At 42.4% G+C, this 23,021-nt stretch overlaps 2 protein-coding genes across 2 annotated transcripts in view; both read right to left on the bottom strand.

Annotated features, from left to right (window-relative positions):
• The window catches only part of LOC308333889 (gamma-aminobutyric acid receptor subunit rho-2-like), a gene marked incomplete at its 5' end in the record, with an annotated part of 29,153 nt that extends 14,176 nt beyond the window's left edge, over positions 1–14,977 (bottom strand). The window contains 2 exons of the mRNA XM_080790403.1: positions 14,022–14,131; positions 14,853–14,977. Of these exons, the coding sequence (XP_080646529.1) occupies positions 14,022–14,131; positions 14,853–14,977 (235 nt within the window). The remainder of the gene's footprint in view (positions 1–14,021; positions 14,132–14,852) is intronic.
• A 968-nt stretch (positions 14,978–15,945) lies between these two features.
• The window catches only part of ube2j1 (ubiquitin-conjugating enzyme E2, J1), a 30,007-nt gene continuing 22,931 nt past the window's right edge, over positions 15,946–23,021 (bottom strand). Inside the window, exons 7-9 of the mRNA XM_080790371.1 lie at positions 22,776–22,910; positions 19,203–19,400; positions 15,946–18,202 (exon numbers count right to left, since the gene is read on the bottom strand). Of these exons, the coding sequence (XP_080646497.1) occupies positions 18,086–18,202; positions 19,203–19,400; positions 22,776–22,910 (450 nt within the window). The 3' untranslated portion in view covers positions 15,946–18,085. The remainder of the gene's footprint in view (positions 18,203–19,202; positions 19,401–22,775; positions 22,911–23,021) is intronic.

Raw genomic sequence — 23,021 nt, 5'->3', positions numbered from 1 at the left:
AAGACTGCATCCCACTTTCAACCTACAAATACATTGGCTTGCCGTGATCTTGCTATTGTCAAACTAATCTTGTACAATATTTGTATAAGGGAGGGGGGTCCGTGGACAAATACATATCAATCTGGGAGTCGATGACATTGAAAATATTTGAGAACCACTGGTTTTCCAGTAAATTATAATTACAACATTTAAGCAAATAAGCCCAAATAAACACAAGCCCAAGTACACTTTAGAAACAATCCCTCCCAAAAATCCATGCCCAAAGTCGCTTATAATAACATGGCAACACTCATTCAAGTCTGAGTGATTCTCCACCTGTGGGCCGTGAGGATACCTCAAGTGGGCCCCGAATATAATTAGCAAACCGTAAAACCAATAAATAGGAACTCATATAGTATGTAATCTATACTGTATAGCCACTACAGGTATGTTAGTTCCACACCAGAGCACAATCAATCGTTAAAATAAACAAGGTCTGAAAATGGCCCCACGCGCCACACGTTCGCTGAATGGCTTCCGTGGTCCAGAACAGGTTGAGAACCACTAGACAGTCATGGCTCATACATAGTCTGGATTTTCGGTGGTTAGGTGACCAGCGAACTACAACATGACGTCACGACCCGCTCCAGCCCTTCTCTCTGTTTTTACTCACCACCGCTCAACGTTATTTCAGCTCCGGTGGTCAGCTCACCACCGGAGCGGTGGTCACCACCGAAAATCCAGACTATGAATAGGCCTTTAGTGTAACAGATAGTTAAGAAGTTAAAACTGACAGAGCTACTATTGTATCAAATCTGTATATTAATCTTGTCAGGTTTATTCTGGTCTGTGACAATTTGATGACACGGCAGGCTACAGTAGCTGCTCTTCACTAGACACCTGTCACACTGCAGGCAGAGAAAGTTTCAACATTCATTCTTCGGGAATTTTCAAAGTTTTCCAGTGTTAGCGCCCTGTTGATGTTCCTCATTGACACCAGTACAAAGCTAGCCGCGGGTGTTGTGCAACTTTGTCTGTCAAGTGAGGGGAACATTTCCAGCTAAAATATAAAATGGTGAGGCTAAAGATGGAAATTCGACTTCTGAGTCACCCCTCTTATTATTCGTTCTCATGGGAGTGTAAGTAAATGCATCGCCTGCTACTGTAAAGACTTATTTAACCATGTGGCCGGACATTAGTGTCCCTATTCTGGGCATGTCATAACAAGCGAACATTCGGCAAAATGAAGTAGTCAAACATTCGGCGGAAATAGGTATAAACTAGAACTGCACTCTGTCGAGTGCATACTTGCTTGTTGCACATGCGCAAGCAGAGCGTGCAAGTACGTCCGATCGCTACAAACTGTCAAATCTAGTTATATACAGTATAGCTAGTTATATAGCTTATAGCTAGTTATACACATACTATTATGTAATTTGTTACTTTGCGCCGTACGCACCGTCCCAGCCGTCCCGCCAATTTTTATGCGTATGCACCGTCCCAGCAAATTGTGCCTGATACGGCAGTGGTTCCAGATTACATACATCTGTATAACTAGCTCTCAATGATGACGTAATAAAGATGTGGAGTAAAGGACCCAATGCCAGAGTGTAATTGGTTTTCGATGGTGACGTAATGACGATATGTTTTAGTGTTGGGAGGATTAAAGGTAATGCTCCTGTGTATACATGTATGTAATCTGGCACCACTGCCGTATCAGGCACAATTTGCTGGGACGGTGCATACACATCAAAATTGGCGGGACGGCTGGGACGGTGCATACGAGTCCCGGGCGAAACTAGTACTTGCGCGCTCTGCTTGCGCAAGTAATGACACCCACGGATTGTGAATTTGTAGATTCTAGATAGCCTATCTAGTATCTGCAAACTCACTGTCTAGCCTAGCCTAACCCGTGAGACAGGCTGAGATATAGGCGTATATAAAACAGAGTATAGGGCTTAAGTGATTAATCTGTGCAACCGCAGGGTTTGGTGTCTAAGCCAGTTAATGCACAGGCCGTATGCTGCCTGACCCTGTGAGCACGAGGAGTCGAGGACCCGGGTTCGAATCCGACTCCCATCTACAGTATGTCTCGCATGCTTCTCCTTTCTCTCTCTCTGCCCTTGGTTACTAAAAATGCACCAAAAAAAGCTGGTTGGTGTCAGTGGCTGCCAGGCTTACATAACTAGTGGCAAAGCTGTTACCTGGAACAGGGAATATTAACTCATGTCCTGTGGCAGCTGTTCGCTGTGTGCCCCCACCTTCCCTTCACTTACAGTACTCAAGCCCACAGTTATGTCACCCATCACATGCCAGCTGACAACACAGCCCAGTGCCAGAGTATACTGGGACGGTACACTAGGGGGCAGCCAGTCTTCTGGGCAGGGAAACGCCTGTCCCTGGTACAGCCACGCTTGTGACAAGATCAGTGTGAGATTTGAAGGTGTTACTTGGCTAACAGGAGGCTGGAGACCCGGAGTGTGAGGATATCAAGTTGTGTTGTTCACAAAAGCAGGAAGCATATCCAGAACGCGACACAAAGGTTTGACGAACATGTCCCAAAAAGGGATGCAGACAAGAAAACGCATATCATACACAATTTACAATTTACAATTTAGGCATTTAGCAGACGCTCTTAATCCAGAGCGACTTACATTAAGCAAGAACAAAAAAGCATGGGTATACATCACATAAAAACATTTATCATGAAACATGCATAAGCTAAGAAAGTAACAGTGGAATATCTATAATGAAACTATACATATAAGCTATACATCTATACTACTATGCTATACATATGTACTATGACGTGCTATGACAATAGCACATACAATGCACTTATGCTGTCTACATAACATGCTATAAGACTGTATCAAATGCTATCTAAGTCTACAGAATTGCTATCTAAGGGGGTGGGGTAAGTGCTATGGGCCATGATGGAGTCTGAAAAGGTGGGTTTTCAGACTACGGCGGAAGATTGGGAGTGATGCTGCAGTTCTGACTGCAATGGGAAGTGCATTCCACAGTTTTGGAGCCAGAAGGGAGAAGAGTTTGGGACGTGTGGAGTGTTGTCCCGGCGTTTTTAGTGAGGGTACTTCCAGCTTCCCTGCGTTGGCTGACACACATGTCACATGTAGATGGACAACCATGGATCGAAACACTCTCTAAGGAGATAATACACAATTACAGTACAAGGGATGGAGAGTTTTAGTCCTGCGTCAATATCAGCAGCCAGGAATTAGCCAGGAGAACTGTGTCCATGCACTTGCCCAAACTTCCATAGTTGTCTAAGATTTTGCTAGGTTATATTCAAAATAAGATGGAAATGTATTCCAAGTAGGGGGTGGTTACCATCTTTAACTACGGTACAATTAAATGCCTTGATGTCATATTCGACCATAGGCCTAATATTGTCTATATTATTGCGTCTCACATTTTGTTTTAAAATTGGTCATATGGTTATGGTCAACTTGGTACTATAGGGAGTATTTCTCATGTTATTTCAACAGGCTTAAAAACACATCTTGCAGGAAAAGAGACAATGAGAGCTTTACAACAGAAAGCCAACCATTAGGGGACTAACTATTAGGGCATTTGAGCCTGCCAGTCACAATTTTGGGACAGGGTCTTAATTTGTAGGATGCCTGAAGTGTCTTGGAAATGAGAAACTGTCCCATGCAAAGGGCCATGCAAAGGGGGAACTGGTCACCTTAGTGATAGGTACAGTATCTATCAGATACCATCAAGGCATGTCAACAAATAGCCAAACACTCAGTGACAAAAGCAGATCTACAAGCAAACACATGCCCAGGCCAGGACCAACAGGACTTCCAGACTTGAAGTATAGGCTATACAGTACGTACTATAGTTTATAGCCTCTCACCATTTGCTGTATTTGTATGTGTAGAACTGTGTGTTAGGCTACATTGCATTTGCTTTCATGTTTTATGGAAGCCCATTTGTTTCATTATGTTCATTACTGTGTACCATGCATCTTAATTTACCGTTTCATTTTAATTTTTGCCTTTATTTGTATTGCTTTATTTTATGTATATTGTATTTATTTTTTGATGGTGATTTCTGTTTTCACCCTGTAAAGCACATTGCAAACCTTGTCTGGAAAGGTGCTATATACAAATAAAAGTGTGTTATTATTACTACCATTATCTACCCTGAGCCTTTGTGAGAAAGCAATGTGTCATCAATTGACACAATCTGTTAATCTTTCAAATGGAATTACCAGTAAACATGGCATACGAGAGAAAACAAATCCAGATAATCCATATGCATCCATCCATTTGACACACTATTCCGTTTGTATACTGTGGCTGTCGGGCAGAAACCTCATTTTTTTGTCACATAGATGTCACAAAAATAGCAAAAATATCCTATTTACAAGCTCACAACACCTCGCTATGCGACACGTCATGAGCTTGCGGATCTGCTAATTTAGCTGTTTTGGACAACTTCATCTCTTTTCAACCTATCTTCATATAATTGGTCTTCTCCTCACTAATGTTCATGATTTATTTCTACTTGGTCAGTGTCTCATAGGAGGGCTGTGGGCAGTTCAGAAATCCGTCCACCAGTGAACATCATCGTTAGGCAGATGTTTAAAATATATATAAATATAGAGTATTATTATTGCCAGAACAATGGCTTCCATTTTCACATTGCAACTTTTCAAAAGTTTTCAGTTTCTAGTAGCTTGGATTCCCCATCGATTATGTCACTGGTGGACAGGTTTCTGAACTGCCCACAGCCCTCCTACTGTATGAGACACATACTGAGTGCTATTTTTTTCTTTGAGATTTACATTAGACAATTAAAAATCTGATCTTTTCTCCCCGATTCCGATCTTTTGAAAATCATGTGATCGGAGCTGATTTCCGATCACTATAGCTATTTTATCATGATCATTAGTGAGGATTAATTATATGAAGATAGGTTGAAAAGTGGTCCTTTAAGAGAACGTGAGAGTTGTCAAGTGTGTCTGTACAATGTATTGAACCAGTGAAAAGTAGTAACACAAGCTTGTGAGAAGTTGTGACTAAATTACTACATTGGATCCATTAGAATACACATGCTTTTCACAAACGTTTTGGACAAACAAGGTTTCCACCTGACAGATAATAGCCTATGCAGTATGCTGCATAGGGGATTTATTCAGCAGTTGTTTTTTCATCGTGCAAAATCTCTGAGTCATGACTATGTATGTCCATTGTCCTCACATGACTTTGTGTGAACATAATGTCACATAAAAACAGAAGGTGCTGCATGGGCCAAGGTCAGAATCCATAGAGAAATATAACACTGGATCATGATTCAATCTCAGTCTGATAAAGTGCCGGCGTGACGTCCAAATGTCAGACAGGTCTGATTTGAGGGGCCTATGTCCAGCTTTTAGTGTGTGTGAAAACAAATAAAATGCCATTGACAATGAATGGACAATTTTGTGTAAACACAAACATTGAAGAGGAAGGTGAGGACACAAATTCTGATTGGCCGGAATGAGATTATGTATGATGATAAAGCCCGGGCAGAGGCTTTTGTGCTGGTTCTGGACAACCGGCTATCTTTGTCAGGCAGTGTCCCTTTATTCCTATATATATATATATATATATATATATATATATATATATATATATATACCGGGCACTGCACTCCCTGTGGGGGTGTGTAACGGGGGTGTGTAACACCCATGTCAAATTTGAAGTCGGTGGTGCGGACGGTTCTTGGGTTATGTGCATTACAAACGTGCACACAGACAGACATAGAGACTTGGTGCATTTACAGTATAGATAGATTATGTCAAAAGACAATGACATAATTCAGGGCTTTTTCCTGCACGTGCTTGGACAGTATAGCGAATGTAAGCCACTAAAGTAATCTGTGCTGTGAACAAAACAATTCCCCAATTGAACACAAACACAGTCGTAAGTACACAGGTAGTGGATCCAGAAACTGGAAAGACGGAACCGTAAGTGTCCATTTGGTTCCATTTCTTGTCTGTAATGTCTGTAAACATTGTGACAAGAGTTTCAGTCATTTACATAAGTTGAAGACACACGAGCGTATCCACACAGGAGAAAGACCTTACCACTGTAAACAATGTGACAAGAGTTTTAGTCGTCTAGATATTTTGAAACTACACCAGCGTATCCACACGGGGGAAAAACCTTCACTGTAAACAGTGTAACAAGAATTTCAATCAATTAGGTCACCTGACGTTACACCTGCGTGTCCACACTGGAGAAAGACCTTACCACTGTAAACATTGTGACAAGAATTTCAATCAATTAGGTCACCTGACGTTACACCTGCGTGTCCACACTGGAGAAAGACCTTTACTGTAAACAGTGTAACAATAATTTCAAGCAGTTAGGTGAAGAAACACCAGCATATCCACACGGGAGAGAAACCGTTTGACTGTAAACAATGTGACAATAGTTTCAGTATCTAGGTACTTTGAAAATACACCGGCGTATCCACACTGGAGAAAAACCCTACTACTGTAAACATTGTGACAAGAGTTTCAGTCAATTAAGTAACCTGAAGCGTCACCAGCGTATCCACATGGAAGAAAAACCTTTCCACTGTAAACATTATTGTGACAAGAGTTTCAGTCACGTAAGAAGTGACACCCGTCACGTGTAGGTGAGATGAGAACCCAAATGCAGGACAGGCTGGACAGCCAGGCATGATAGTGTTCAAAACCCATAAATAGTTTGAGGGGCGCTAGCACCTCATACTGTATGCCCAGCTCTCCGTGTTTGTGTAAACACAACATTGAAGACAAAAATCACACTCGTGATTCATCAAATGATATTTAGCGGAATTATCATCTCTTATCATCATATACATCATCATGCATCATGATGAGGAGACAGAGGGAGCGGGACTCAAGTGTGATATATGGGCTTGTACCCTAAAAGAACACGTCAACCTCAATTGCATTGTAACTAAAATATTCGATAAAAAAATATATTTTGAATGCCATATTTAGCCAGTACAACCCCAAATGTGCCATCCAAACGACTAACCTAGCCTGAGTGTTTTCAGTGAGACCACGTGATGTACAGAATCATAATGATATTTTTTGGGGCATGTCATTGTATTGATTGATTGAATACTTTATTGGCAGAAATGTAATCAGTACAGGGTACAGTCAACACACGTCCAAAGGGATCACCTTGCGGTCTTGTTTGTACCTTTAAACCCGGCATTCATCTTGATGAAACGGACAACTGTACATTGATTCTATCTACACCAAATCTATATCCGATCTACAAGTTGTGAGTGGAAAGATATTTCATCTGCGCCAGAGACCTGGGTTCAAAATTAGGGTTGAACAGGCCATGAAGGTTACATTGTGCACACTTTATAACAATTTGTATGAATTACAGCAACGATATATCCAGTGTGGTGTGTTGCCATGGGTTTATACATCTTGTATGACATCTCTCAAGGAAGACAGCAGATCTACAAGCTCACACTGCGTGACACACAACTAAAACACAGACTTATGGTAAGCTGCTTCCCTGCTCTCAGATCTCACTGTTCTTCTAATCTAGAAGAGTCTCAAATGTGTTTACCTTTGTCTCTGCTGCTCCTCCATAACAACATAGTTCTTTAAATGCTGCATCCTATAAGGAAACATACGTCTGTGTCTGAAAACATTTTCCTCCTCGGTCGCAGCACAATTTACGGTACACCTAATAAGGCGTAATTAGAAATAATGTGTTTGTTATTAGACAGACGTTATACCCTATAATTATCCCACATTATGGTCTAAGAAATTGCATAAGAACTAACAAAGCATATAACATAACATTCTTTATTATGCTTTATTTAATTAAATTTCCATTAGAACTAATGTGTTCTTTATTAAGCCTAGTTAATTTTACTTCAAGTTACGTTACGTCTAATTACAAATAATATGCTGTAATTAGGGACAAATTTGCGCAGAAGTGTACAGCAGCTATATTTCGGTCCAACTTCAGATTAAATTTAATCATACCTTTAGGCTTCATTACAATTAATATGCTCTTATTAGGGACACATTGGGGCGGAATTATACCATGAATTGTACAGCAGCTATTTCAGGTCGTACTTCATATTATATACATATTCGTACCTTTAGGCTTCATTACAAATAATATTTTCTTATTACTGCAGCTCTCATTAATACATAACTGTATCACTCATTTCGTACAATTGTGCTGCGACCTTCTCCTCAATAGGTTGAACAATTGATCTGAACTCACACACGGGGGCATATATCATTACTACGTGCAGACACATTCCACCAGGGGAACTCTGAGTGTACAAATGGAGCCGCAAGTGTCCATTCTGTTCCATTTCTACACCCTCTTATTCAAACTTTTTAAATAAGGCAGATGCACACCTCAAAGTTAAGTGACACTAACCATGTTTGTTCTGATGAAGGTCTAACGACCAAAACGCCAATTTAATAAAGAGCAACCTGCTTGCAAGTGAGGACAGTGAGGAGTGCATTTTATACTTCATCAAAGTATGGGGGTCCCTGGCTGCAGCACCAAATCTATTCAAATGGAGTCCTTGGCATGAAAATGCTTGAGTACCACATGACAAATTTGTACTCTGTGCGGTTATCTTCTGTTTGGAAGAAAGCCTGTTTTTCTTCCAGGCTACAGGCTCTCATTTCCCTCCCCACCATTACCACCACTGTTTTGCCCTCAAGATAATAATAATTAAAAAATCCTTATGGGAAAATACATTTGTCTCCAAAGTTATCGTGGCACCGCTCACTCACTTCATGCACAAACAACTTGGAGCACAGCTCAGCTCGTAAATCCCTTTGGGAAAGCCCTTGTGGGAATTACAGTACAATACCAAATATCCCAGATTAGGATGGTATTTGCAATGAAGCCGACTTACTCCTCAGTGCTGTCTGTATTGTTAAAGCAGTTCTTCTCATGTTGTTCAAGGACACCCACATTCATTTGGTCAATGTATTTGGCCACAGAACTATTTAGTTTTACATCGTTTTAAAAATGTTGAAAACATAGCAGATCTGTCATGATTGGCTATAACTGAATATCCGAAGTATAACAAACTATACTTTTACTCATTTTGCCCACCCGGAACTCATCGAAGGACCCCTAGTCCCCATTTTGAAAACTACTGTTGTAAAGGACTAAAGCATGCAGCATCTAAAGATGTGTTTGGAGAATAAAAAGCCCATTTCAGCTAATGATGCTGAACTGTTCCCTTTTTAATGGATTACTAGTGACGTGTTATTCTAGTCAACACTGGACAGATTAAGACAGTCACAAGCATACTTCAGACACCACCGTCAAGGCAAGACATTGAGACAAACATAATATGTTGGTATCATCTTTGGTGGAACATCTTTGTGAAATATGGAGAGACGAGGGGAATAGGCTGACAGGCTGTCTCTGCAATGTGACAAGAAATGCATGCAAGGGTCTTTTCACATCTCCGGATGGTTTTCTTGAACATGAGGTAAACAAGGAAGGCCTGACAGAAGCCTGCTTCTGGAAGCAGGCTCCTGTCAACCTTCTGGAAGCAGTGGCACCTCAAACAAAACAAATGAACTAAAACAAAGCATAAAACAAAAAGCAGCCCTAATAACATACTTAGTTATTTAGCCTATCCTAAAGCTAATTTGTAATGTGCCAAGCCACTGTTAGTTTACTGCTTGTTGGCCATGGTAAATGTGCTCTGGTTGCAGTGGTGGAAGTACATTGACTCAAGTACTGTACGGGATACTTTTACTTTCCTTAAGTGTTACCATTTATAATCCACTACATCCACTACATCTCAATGTCAAATATTGTGTCTCTTTACACCACTATAATTACTTGACAGCCTTACGGCGGGTCTCCACCGGGCGCGTTGCGTCTCCGTTGTGCGTTTCTGCAGTCACACAACGCAACACGGGCAGTAGAGCCACCCTTCAGTCACACAACGCAACACGGGCAGTAGAGCCACCCTTCAGTCACACAACGCAACACGGGCAGTAGAGCCACCCTTCAGTCACACAACGCAACACGGGCAGTAGAGCCACCCTTCAGTCACACAACGCAACACGGGCAGTAGAGCCACCCTTCATTGATTAAACACGGGCAGTAGAGCCACCCTTCATTGATTAAAAAGGGAACATTCCCTGACGGTGACGGAGACGCTGACGCGCCCGGTGGAGCACCGGTGTAAGTTACAAGTTTCTTTGCAGATTTAGATTAATAATACAAAACATGCATTAACCAATTAAGCCATTTTAGACTTTGGATGTTCAAAATGAATAGCCAATCCACAAGCTTGTCAATCTGTTTTTCAAAACAGTCAGACAACTTTGAGCACCATTACTTTGCTTCTGTAAGTATATTGATGCCAATACAGCAGCAACAAATACTAACAAACGTGTGTTTTTCAGGATAAGGATTCACGGCCATTTAGGAGTCCTAGACCACAGATGTTTTTAACTATATTTTGTCAAAAAGTGCTAAATCGATTGGTTAAACCCCCTTAATAAAAGCTGAGCACTCATAAAATAAGAACACTAGAACAGGATAACAAATCATCCACAGATCCGTCAGTGTAACGAACAAACAAAAAAACATTTACCCACGGGAACATTGGCACAAAAAATGTCAATGTCAACTACCAGAAGGAAGAACTGCTTAGTGATGGATAGAGATGACGATAATACAAAGTAAAAACATCTTGTTATTTCCAACTGCATTCTTCACTGTAAAATTAACTAGAAAAGGGAAGAAAAACCACTGGGCGGGCATGACTGATCCAGACCAAGTCTATTCAACGGACAGGAGTTCAATTCAGTTTGGTTCAAACTGGCTCATAAATTCATAACCTGATTTTCACCTGGCAGAATCTTCAGATCTCGAAATTACATATCTCACACCCCCACAGACATGAATTAGTGCAGGTCCATACCGTACATAGCTATTAGGACATGACCACCTGCTATTCTCTATTCGCCGTTTAGTTTAAAAGGACTGTATATTGTTCAGCACACACACACACACACACACACACACACACACACACACACACACACACACACACAATTAAATTGTCTATAAAGCACCATGGAGGGGGTGGTAAGAGGCTCACAAGACAAAGTGCATGATGCAGAAGAGAACAAAGCTGTCTGCTTCACTGATAAACTAGACCCAACAAAGTCAATCCTAGAGGGATCCGTACTGTCTCTCATCTGTTCCTTTCTATGCCTGATTTATATGTGGTTGCACACCGGTGTCGTCAGACGCAAAAAAGCCAATCATTATACTGTATAGATGTGCTATTTTTAGCAACACGATACTGCCGTACAACCTGTACCTAGACTGTTAGTTCAAGTTCTTTCTTGCTCAGGGTGGGATCTCTGTTGGTTCTCTGCTCTACATGGAAAGTGTCTTGAGACAACTTGTTGTGATTTGACACTTTAATCAAATTTAATTGAATTAGTCCCACGACGCCTGTAGCAAGAACAACATTCACACATTTCACAGGAGGCATCAATGTATTACAACCCTCCTCTCGTGGTCCGAACATTGAGTTTGCATTCAGGCCAAATATAGAACAACATATCCATCACTTCAGCTAATAAGATCAAAATCATAAATTTCAATCCATTTCTAAATCATAGGCAGCGGGTGCCATGCAAGGCGTAGAGCAGGGATAGGCCTACAAAACAGAACAGAAGACAGGGCCGATCATGCTGAATTGCTACTACCGGTACTAGAAAATGGCGTGTCTTTACTACAGCAGATGTTAGAGAGACACTGTCACAAAACCAATTAAGAAGTCTGCAACCTCAGTCACTGCAACTTTACTGTCCATGCATGATTCAAAATTACACATCAAAACCAATTGCTTCCACGCTGGCCCATACCTCTCTTGTTCTATCACACTAAAACTAAAATCATTTGTGCGCATTAAAATCCTCATAACTCAGAGACTGTAACAATTTAACCAAATGGAAACACAGCAGTTGGGTACAGTTTCACAACATCTCAAGAACAGTGTGGCTGTGAGCTTGTTATGAGATAACAGATTTCTAGAATTTGAGTAGGCCGCTGCAGATCTTTTTGCTGGATAATTTACACCAAACTATATACAAACCTTTATTCATGGCTTCATATTTCTTAGTAAACTCACAAGTGTAGTTCAGGGGTGGGAAAACCACCCAGGGCTCATCAACATGCCGACTTGTGGTGGACATTTTCCTCAAACTAAACTACCACCCTTCTAAGAGCCTTATGGTCCCTGTCTGTGCAATCTCAGAACCCATCAGCAAAGAACTAAGGGAAAACAGTGTCCTCTTTTCCATTGAATTTAACAGTCTGTCTCGAAAGACTACTGTCTGTGCAGCTCCCATACCAGCTGGTGAAGCTGCTTGTCAGCAGGGTCTCGATCGTCCCTTGGTAGAAGGCCCTGTTGGTTTGTGGACTCAGTCTGAACTTGTAGAACAGCCTTCTAGCCGTGCTTCAAACTAGCATGAACACTTAATCAAAACAAAGAAATCACCTGCTCTGTTCTCCCGGAGCGCAGCAGACTGGGTTGCTATTAGGCTAGCTAGTTTCTTGGGACATTTGTGGTCGTAGTGGCTACATCTGTCATTACATTTTTGTTGATTTTTTGCGATTATTGCGAACGCAGTGAGCACTTACTATGAGACCTATCAGATCATGTCTGTCCGTGCGTGCGTCTGTGTGTCCGTGTGTCCCCCCTTTGTGCCCATATATGGAGCTACGTCCAAATATAGAGTGTGTTGCATCAATCACAAACAAATCACTCAGCTCCATATATGGGCACAAAGGGCACAGACACACGAACGCATGAGTCATGGTGAATATGTACGAGCTGCGTTCGCTTCCCGCGTTTGCGCGTCTTACTGGTCTTAGTTTTACTCTTGTTCCCCTGTATAATTGCAATATTACATTCGAGGGGGTGCTTTAACATCATTAATGCACTTCTGCACTGCATTTGTGGTGAGCTGACCACCGTAGCTGAAATAACGTTGAGCGGTGGCAAGTAAAAACAGAGAGAAGGGCTGGAGCGGTGGCGGTGGTTTGCTCTTCACCGCGGCTCGTGACGTCATGCTGTAGTTCGGTGGTCACCCCACCACCAAAAATCCAGACTATGTATGAGCCTTTAGTGGTCATGTGCCCTAAAAGGTTACCCAACCCTGATGTATTAGTTTGTAGTTACCAAGTACTCTATGAGGGCACTATGAGGTGCAGAGCTGAAAAGATTATTCATAACGAGATTTTCGGGCCGCTAAGCAGCCTTCAAATCTAGTTTAAAGTAGTCTCCAAATATGGGCATGTTACGTCTGTGATGTCCACCCACCATCCACTGGCCACCTAAGATAAGCAATATTTTCACTCAGATGACCACATTATTATCATAATACAATATGTTTTGTGCATGACCTGGTGGAGATTAACCACTTAACCCCTATTTCATACTTTGCCATACGACTAGGTTTCCCATTGAAAATACAGTTACTTAGTTGACTGGAGTACAACCGTGGTTCTATACTATAGGCCGCCTAGCTAGTCTGTTTTAGCGATTTTCAAACTTATTGTAAAGCATTTTTAAATCTTTGCTTATAATGAATGACAATGACATGACCATGACAGATGCACAAAGTTGAAAGCGGTTAAGTCCACTCCTTCTTTCCCCTCTACAGCAAATCTCTTTGGCAAAAATATCAGATCTACAAGCTCACAACAGGTTGCATTGAGACACGTTGTGATCGGCTATTTTCACCAAATGTTCTCCCAAATAGGGTAGGTAGGCCATTTTGTTCTCAACATCAAGAAATGGTCCGTTATACGGCCCAGGAGTTAAATAACACTGAGAATTGTACAGTGTAGAAAACGTACACTCACAGTTAACTGCAGCTACAGTTTCAGTTGAACCCGTGAGCCACTGAGTATAGTCAAAACGTCACATTTTTGGGTCTTGAGCTAAAACGCTTTGCAACCGGTGGAGTAGTAGGCTATATATACCTGCAAAAGCTGGCCTCATGGTGAAGTCATGGTCATCCACACGGAGCAGGTGGTCCTGCTTCGCCTTGCGAACTTTGGTCCCATCCTGCGTCTTCTTCTTGGAGAGGGGGCTGAGCAGAACGTGGAGACAGGGACATTTATGCATTGGTTGGCTTTCTTGCATTGTGTAAATTACAAAAGCAAAATGATTTAGGGTAGCCCGTATACTTTTATGATGAATAGATGCACAATGGCTACGAAGTGGATTGTTTGGTAAACACACAATGACTAGAACACTAGTAGTATAAAGCTTTATAAAACAATAATATTGCCAATATGGGATATTGTTTCAATTCAGAGAAACTGCACATATTTCAGATTAGGTATAGCATATCATTTAATTTGGATTGGATGCATACTATACCCCACTTTAACCCGGGGCTGTCTTTCTTCAGTGACAGAAATAGACATCTTATAAACCCATTAAAAAAAATGTCAAAACTATCACATTGCCTCCATATTTGAGTGAAGCTCCCGCGGGGAAATACATGTAAATGCCATTTTAATCTCCTACATCTTTGCTGCTGCTGTGGGATATATTCCACAAGCAGTCAAAGATCAGTAGGCTACTCCATCAGCTGCCTGGAGTAGCCTACATGTCTGCGCTTTGGATATGCACATTACGCACGCACGGCACAACTCACTTTAACGTCAGCCACTAGCCTATAAATCTAACATTATAGTCCTATACAAGATAGGCTATGTTGCGCTGCAACAAAAGGACCGAACGGCTGTTGGCTAGCCTACTAATGAAGGTGACCTTATTCAATAGAGACAAAACAAAACACTTACTTGCCGGTCTTGTGGGAATCCACAGCTACAGACCACCGTCTTTTCCGACTTCTACTCTTTCGGCTGCACACCCCGACGACAATCAAGCAAAAAAGTAAAAACAAAAGCCTGGTATAATATGGCATTATCAGACGCGAACTTTAACAGTCCTCGAATGAGTATACAGCTAGAGCCCTTTCACACCGCGCCCGAAACTACTTTCGCACTGAACCATCTCGTTGTCAGAGGCGGAGGTGTGACATTACGCATCGCAGAGATGATCCGACTCTAAATGGCTTCATGCGCTGTGGACCGCTGCACCGCACGCATGCAGCATCAGGACCAGCAGCAGACAAGCCCTCCTCACTTATCCTGACGTAATACCAGGATTTGTAGTAGCCTATATGCTAGGCTACTCTCTGCCACACGCCACCTTCCAAAAGTGTTCCCCGGCCCTAGCTGGCTAAAACCCTCGTTTCGTAAATTCGTGAACTCCGTGCGTTATCAGGCAGCTGTTGGCCAGTAGTACTCGTTTTGGTGTGCTCTGCATGAGCCGGCAGAGCCGCTGAAAGAAACCATTATCATTAAGCTTTAGGTCAGAGGCAGGAGTCCCATCAAAACCATTTCAGGTCTCCCATGTGGAACTAAGTATAGCCTATCTCAGTGGATTATGAGTATTAGCAAATCAGAAATCATCATGTTTTCTAGAAATTTAGCTCAGCGCGAGTTGGCAAAATAAATGATGAAAACTTAAACGAACTTTCAAAGGGTGTGTGGTGCTGCAGCATTGGCAATATGAAATGTTGCCTCTTTCGTGAATTCCTTAAATTCTATAGCTCATTCAAGCGCTCAACACAACCCATGTGAGCTTGAAGATCTGCCATTTCAGCATTATAAAGTAGGCATTTATTTCTTGGACCGGCATTTCTCTGCTCTGTATGGGGAGCCTAAACAGCTTGGGATACGGCATTACAATTTAATTGAAAACTGTAGATTTCATTGCATCTGCATGCTCTCTTCAAAGGGACCAAATGTGTAAAGATTCCAAGAAACTTTGAGACACATCAACAAATAACAGACAATATAATTATAATATTTTATTAAAGTGATTTACGTTGTTTGTGTGTGTGTGTGTGTGTGTGTGTGTGTGTGTGCGTGTGAAGGCAGCAAGATATTATAAAGACCTTCATAAATGCCACGTTAATGTGTGTCTGTTATTTTTTCCACCCATGCCCTGAATAAAATACCTGGACAAGATATAACACATGGCTCAAGTACAATGACAAACATAATAGGTGTTATGGCTACCTCTGGGCCAGTGATCCTGAAACATTTACATTTCAAGAGGATCCAAAAGAACTCTGAGAGTGTACAAATGAAACATTGTGTACGCTCTCAAGAGTTATACAGGCCCGGAAGGATTCATTTGGAATCCGCCGCGAGGAACCCCGAGTGTCCCTGGACCCCTCTTTGAGAACCACTGGTCTGGGCTGTGTGAAGGCAGCCATGTTGTAAATTGGAGACCCATGCCGGCCGGCTACGACGTGAAACATTAAATTGCTTCCCATCTATTCTTGCATTGACATCAAAGAGAATGATAAGTCCTAATGGTAAATACAACAAAAAAAATAATAGGGAGCAGTTATGTAGTCCCTGGGCTGGATTGCACTGGTAAAATAAAGATGGGGCAATTATAAACTCAAACTATATGAAAAGGGAATTATTGGTGTGTGGGGGGATTTCCATCTGTAAATCAAATTAGCCATTATTATTATTATATTTACATTTTAGGCATTTGAGTCAATATATTGATCAAGATGGACTACAAAATAATTTGTAAATGGGTATATCCGTGGCAAATGTCTGCCGTCGGGACTTTTCTGTCATGGGACCCCATCAGTCTTTAAGATTGCCAATGTCACCCATGCATTCGTAGCGAATGTCCTTGGTGTCACATTGGATCCGTCCATTCACGCCACAAAAGAAAATCTATCTTTGGCAAAAGCCTCATTAATTTCTACCAGTGCAAATGGGCCCTTATGCGGTCACACCATTAAGCGCTGCTGTGGTGATGAACACTTCAAAGCATTTTCTCATCTTTTTTTCTTTTTGTACTTCGGTAAGCAGATTTACGCAGCACAGAGTCACTCGGGCAAGATCTCATTCCCTTCAATAGGGACTTATGGGAAATCTCTATACACTGTATGCCACAATGTAGTGAACCGATTGCGGCCCCCAACACAGAATCAATAAGGTAGATGGACGATACGGATACATATCTTGCACACATAGTCTACAGCAGTGATTCTCAAGTATCACCCCCCCCCCCCCTCCCCAAGGACTGCCATAATTCTGAGAATGTACAAATACCCTGTCAGAGTTATAGACCTGCAAGGGTCCATTTGGAACCACCCCCTCAAGGAACACGGAGGGTGCCTGGACCCCACTTTGAGAACCACTGGCCTACAATATATTTTGTGGAATAAAACTATTTTCCGCACCACCAAACACCTACCCCCCATATTCATTAAACTTCATTGTTGACGTTATAGTACAGTTTTAATTAATATTTAATAAGGAGAGCAAGCAGCAAACCCAAGTAAAGATGACCGTCTGAAAAACTAAAAGGACAGAGAGGTATAGTAAATGTTTGTTGAATAGACAACAAACATGACTCATTAATTGAACAAATGCAGGACACTCTAGAGCAAATGCACAATGATTTTACTTCGACCCGGCGCCCCTATGTTGGGCATGATATTGTAGGTGGAAAATGTCAAACCTTTTTGAAAATTAAAATAAAAACGATCTGATATACAAGCTCACGACTTCACACACACAAACATCGTGAGCTTGTAGATGGGCTATTTTACATTTTCATATATAAAATAGGGCTTGAGTGGTTAAAAACACACCACCTCCTGGGCCTCCTTGGAGGGGTTCACGTAGAGTCAACCGGCACCTCCTCCTCGGGAATGAAAGTCTCCCCCCTACCCAGTGAAAACAGGTGCACATGGTTCGAGTGGTGAAAGAGCAACACCGAACATTACCTGGTTTAATACCGCTTTTTTTTTTGAAGCCAGGCTTCAGTCTGGTTTCGGTGTCGAAAACCCAAGGCTGTCCATGGTCCGGTCAGGGGTCGGGCTGGGGGACTAGGGAACTATAGCAAGAGGAGAAGCGGTTAACTGGAAAGCTATATATGCTTACAGACAAGCTACTGGCTTCGCGGGTACGCAGGGCCGGCGAGCAAAGCGTCACAGGTCATAGTCAAACTTGTACTCGTGGGCCAGGTAGATCCGGCGGAAGATGAGCGCGGCCAGCGCCAGGGTGAGGACCGCAATGAGGACCGCTGAGGCAGTGTGGCTGGCTTCCTGCGGGTGAGACATGGGTCCACAAACGCTATTACCGTTTCTTTTGTCAAATTGTTGTTTTTATTGAGAACAGATTATAAATTGTTGTAGATTAAACATTGTGATATAATTAAAAAATATATTTTATAGAAGACAAAAAAGAGAAAGAAACCCCTCAACCCTCCCACCCATACTGCTCAGTGACACCGCATACTATAGAATAAAATAGTAATAATAATTTGAAAAATGGAAAACATCTGAATAGAAAATGGCGTATAGTCAACCATATCAGTGGTATCCTGTCTACTAATTGTTTCTACTCAAGTAATGGACAAGGGGCAGCCAAACCTTATCAACTTGTCTCTCCCTGTTCCTCAGGAAATACCTTATTCTCTCAAGATGAAGCGTACTAGTCATTTCATTTAGCCAGTGCTTAAATGCAGGAGCCTCCTCCTTTTTCCAGTGCGTCAAAATTAGTTTTTTTGCTGTAATCAGACCATATGAGAAGAGTTGTTTCTGTGCTAACGCTATTACCGTTTGTCAGGAAAACAAAACAAAACAAAACAAAGCACTCACAATAATTATATTGTGGAGATTTAAATGTATTAATTTTAATTGTCTCTGTACACTCATGGACCTCTCTTTGCCAAAAATAGCAGACCCACATGTGTTGTGATCTTGTCGATCTGCTATAATTGAACTAATCTCCCCCCCCCCCCCCCCCCCGGTTATCAAAAGTGTAATTTCAAGTTTTTAACCCATTTTGGGCGGGAACCCCTTTTGGTGTTAGCATTATGTTATGCTTTAGCTATTGAAAAATAGCAGATCTACAAGCTTGTAGGTCTGCTGTTTTTGAAAAATCGAAGAACGGCCGACATAGAAACATAGCTTTTTCAGAAAACTGTCAGGATGTAGTAGACATTTTTAGAATCTGATCTCAGGTCAAGATGGGTTAAGCATATTTTGATTATCGCAATTATGTTGGCCATAGTGTGAGGTGAAATGTTCTCATGGTCCATACCTGCGGGTGAGGGACATGAGGGCCGGCGGGGAACGCAGAGAAGGCAGCAGGGGGCCGGGCCGCTCTCTGGTCCTGCTGCTGCTGCTGCTGAGCACGGCGCTGCCGCGGGCTCAGAGACTGACCACTGCTCCTGGAGGTCGCAGGGGGACACAGGACCGCCTCACTGGCAGCTGGTGATGACGAATCCTCTTCCGACCGCTGGAGGGAGAGAGTGGAAGTGTGAGTGTGTGTGTGTGTGTGTGTGAGGGACGGAACGGAAACACTGGAATCAAGTCAACAAACACGAGTGTAGTATTCAAAACAGGCACCGAAAAGGTACGCAAACAAACAATTTGAATTCTGAGAAAATCATCAATATTTCCCTGTGTCTTCAAAAGGTAAAACTAAACTAAAAAAGCCTGATAGTGGCTAAATGCAGCGAGAAAGAAATCTGGCCGTTAATAAGTTCATCTATATCCAGACAAAGGCAGAACGCGATGGCAAAACAGCCAATGTTCCATCAAATACAATTCAGTCAGCTAGACTGGAAAGCATAGACAATGCAGACCCTGAAGCATTGCTTGGTGGAACATTTGATTTGTAAGGCAATGTCAACAAAAATGTGTGCGTGTTTCCTTTGACTTTTAATGAATTCTTTGAAATGGGACCGTTCCCTCAGGAAAGTAATCTTGCCAGTGTCTTGAGTAGTTTATTTCGCTTGATTGATTGAGTGAATTTCATTTCCTTGGACGTATTGGATATTGTCGTTAAGAAATCAAAAACATTGGTCTGCCACAAGTTTATCGACAATTATAGTGAACACATCGCACGAAACCTTTCTTTTTCCAGATATATTTGGTTAATCATCTGGCCCCAGCAGGTGCCACACACTCCGTTTGACTCCTTCCTTCCAACATGCACACACGGGGATAAGACGGTGACATTTTGCAGTCCAGAAACAATATTACCAAATGTAAATTATCATGATGTATTGCAGTCGCGGCCCACTGGGAGGGCCTCCAGGAGTCTGTGGCCCCTGGGCTGCAGCCCCGTGAGGCGTCAGGCCGTGTCTTAACCCATTCTGACCTGAGATCAGATTCTAAAAATGTCTACTACATCCTGACAGTTTTCATTCTGACCCGAGATCAGATTCTAAAAATGTCTTCTATGTCAGTCGCTCTTCGATTTTTCAAAAATCTACAAGAGCTTGTAGATCTGCTATTTTTCAATAGTTAAAGCATAACGCAATGCTAACACCAAAAGGGGTTCCCGCCTAAAATGGGTTAATCCAGGCCTGGAGACACATGCAGTATTTCAGCACCTTTATAATTGGACAGCTCCAGTACGGGTGGCAACAGGACCCGAGGACACCGAGGCAACAACCTGACAATATTTCAACCGACTCGAGCCACATTATGTTAACAAATTAATACATTCAATTAACAAGTCCTCTTTAGTTGGATCGTGATCGGCTAAAACCGCCTACTGAAAATGTACACATCATTTAATATTACCGGTATTATTGTACTGTCTGGCACATTTGCCGATGGCAGTGAAATCAGAGCCATTTAATGTCTCGAAAGGCTGCTTCCAGCGAGCGTTGGTGAAGCAAAGCCTAAAGTCAGATGTCCCAGTCCACAAAATGGACTGTTATGTTGTACAAACAGCACGCAAGACGCTGAATTGCTCATCTCTGTAACTATGCACGACATACAGACCAGAGAGACTCTTAGCCGTAGTCATTAGATCGTGATAGCATGGTTATAGGTTAAACACATGCATGATAAGCGAACAGAACAATTATGTAATATTTTTTAAACTGTGATCGAGGGTGAGAGGGGACCAAAACATTGGTTTCGAAACGCTTCTAAAAATGCCTAAGCTGCCCCTGCTGGGTTGCAGCTGGCACGGAAATCTATCCTCTTAGCTAACATCAGCCCCTTGGCCATATTATCTAACCACTTTCAACCTGGAATGCTTCTTTTGGGCATGTCATATAGGTGATGCTCAAATCTAAAAACAAAACAAAAAAGCTAAAATAGGCGATCTACAAGCTCGAGCTTGTAGATCAGCTATTTTTGCAATACAAAGTTTATAAGGCTTAAGTCAATGAAAACGACCCTGTGAAAATGCTGGCATCTACGCTGCGGTTGTTGGAAACCCGGGCAGCGGGACCCGTAGTCTTCATCATCATTTTTCGACCGCAGTCTTCTTCTTCTTCGGTCGTATGTCCTTAGACCTTAGAAGTGTCCATGTCTCGGAGCCATAGAGTAGAATTGGCTCAACGGTCGCCCTAAATATTTGTACTTACAGTATATATATATTACTAAACTGGGATGACCAGATCTTATGCATGTCATTGCAGGCTGACCAGGCCATAACCTTCCTAGTTGAAAGTCCTTTCGGGAAGACAATATATGAACCCAAATACTTGTAGTAAACTTGTTGTAAACCTGTAGTCTTAGACCATTATGCTAGCGAGTTGGCTGCATGAGTTGGTTTGGAATTTGTATTTGAGGCTGAGAATGTGCTCCGCCCCACAGGTGCATAATACTTCTTACTAGGAGTAGGGAGGTAGGAGGGGGGCAATCAGAGGCAGCTGTGGCGTTACCATGGTTAGAGACGGACGTAGTCTAGAATTAGGCATGAGAGAAGGGAAACGTCGAAGGCCGACCGACCGTTAGATAGCAGTGGACTACACGTCAAACCACAGGCTAATTTTAGAACCATAATAGCCATAGTAGCCGTCTAGTCTGTCTGTGTCGGCAGAAGGCTTTTAAATAGTGAAAATAGCAAAGCTTGCAGCACCTTGTGATACTGTAGCCCATATTGTAGCTTGTAGCTAATTCTTCAGAAATACAGTGTGTCAAACAGGAAGTAGTGCCTCTAAGAGACCCGTGCTCTTAGGGGCACTACTTCCTGTTTGACACACTGTATTTCATGATCAAGTGAAGCCCTTCCAACTATGTGCCAAATCAATGAGCCCGTTCTCTTGTATGATAAAGTGACACCCCCACGCATACGCAGACTCAGAGCATGTAAAAATGTCCCTAAAGCATCATTCTCCCTACCCACGTTGGTAACGGAGATAGCTCATTAAGTAGGAGTGGGTGGATTCTGGATTGTAAGGTGTGTGTGTGTGTGTGTGGGGGGGGGGGGTTGCTTTCAAGATTCCAGGCTTTATTTTGTCAAGAAAAAAGGGGGAGTAACTTTGATTTAGAGCAAGGAAGCAAATACCAGCTCAAAATGTAAAGATGAAAGCAAACACTCCCTGGTGGCACGGAGCTGCTCAGCCGTTATTTGCATGCCCAGTAATTGCGAACAGTACAACCATAGCTTCTTAAAAGCTGTCTTTTCAGACAGAGAGCATGTGATGCAGAAGTTGTCACCTGGATCAATGACAGGTCTGCTCATGAGAGGCGCGACTTGCGCTGCGAGGGGGAAAAAAGCTTCATAGTCGGTGCCGGCTGATACATCCATTTGGGACGTTTCCAAATAAAAAGACTGTTGCTTTATCGCGGCCATTATTTGCGTTCTGTGTGTGTTTGAGCAGACCTGTAGTTACAGACCTGCAACGGGAAAGCTCCCAGTTACCTGTTCTTCCTGGAGTGCCTCAGAGTCCTCCAGGGTCTCTGAGGTGGACGTGTCTTCCTGCGTGTGTGTGGAGGACTCCTCACTGCCGTCCGCTCCACTGGTCTCGCTGGCCTGTCTGGACGAGCTGGTCTCCGCCTGCATTAGCACACAGAACAACATGGCTGCTTGCCTCATGTCAACATATATCTACAGCAATTCCCTCATACGCCCAAGGTACTCTCACAGATATGTGTCTTACATTACAGC

This window comes from Protomyctophum bolini (genome assembly GCF_963924005.1).
Source record: "Protomyctophum bolini genome assembly, chromosome: 19".
NCBI lineage: Eukaryota > Metazoa > Chordata > Actinopteri > Myctophiformes > Myctophidae > Protomyctophum > Protomyctophum bolini.
This window is presented reverse-complemented; position numbering and strand designations above follow the sequence as displayed.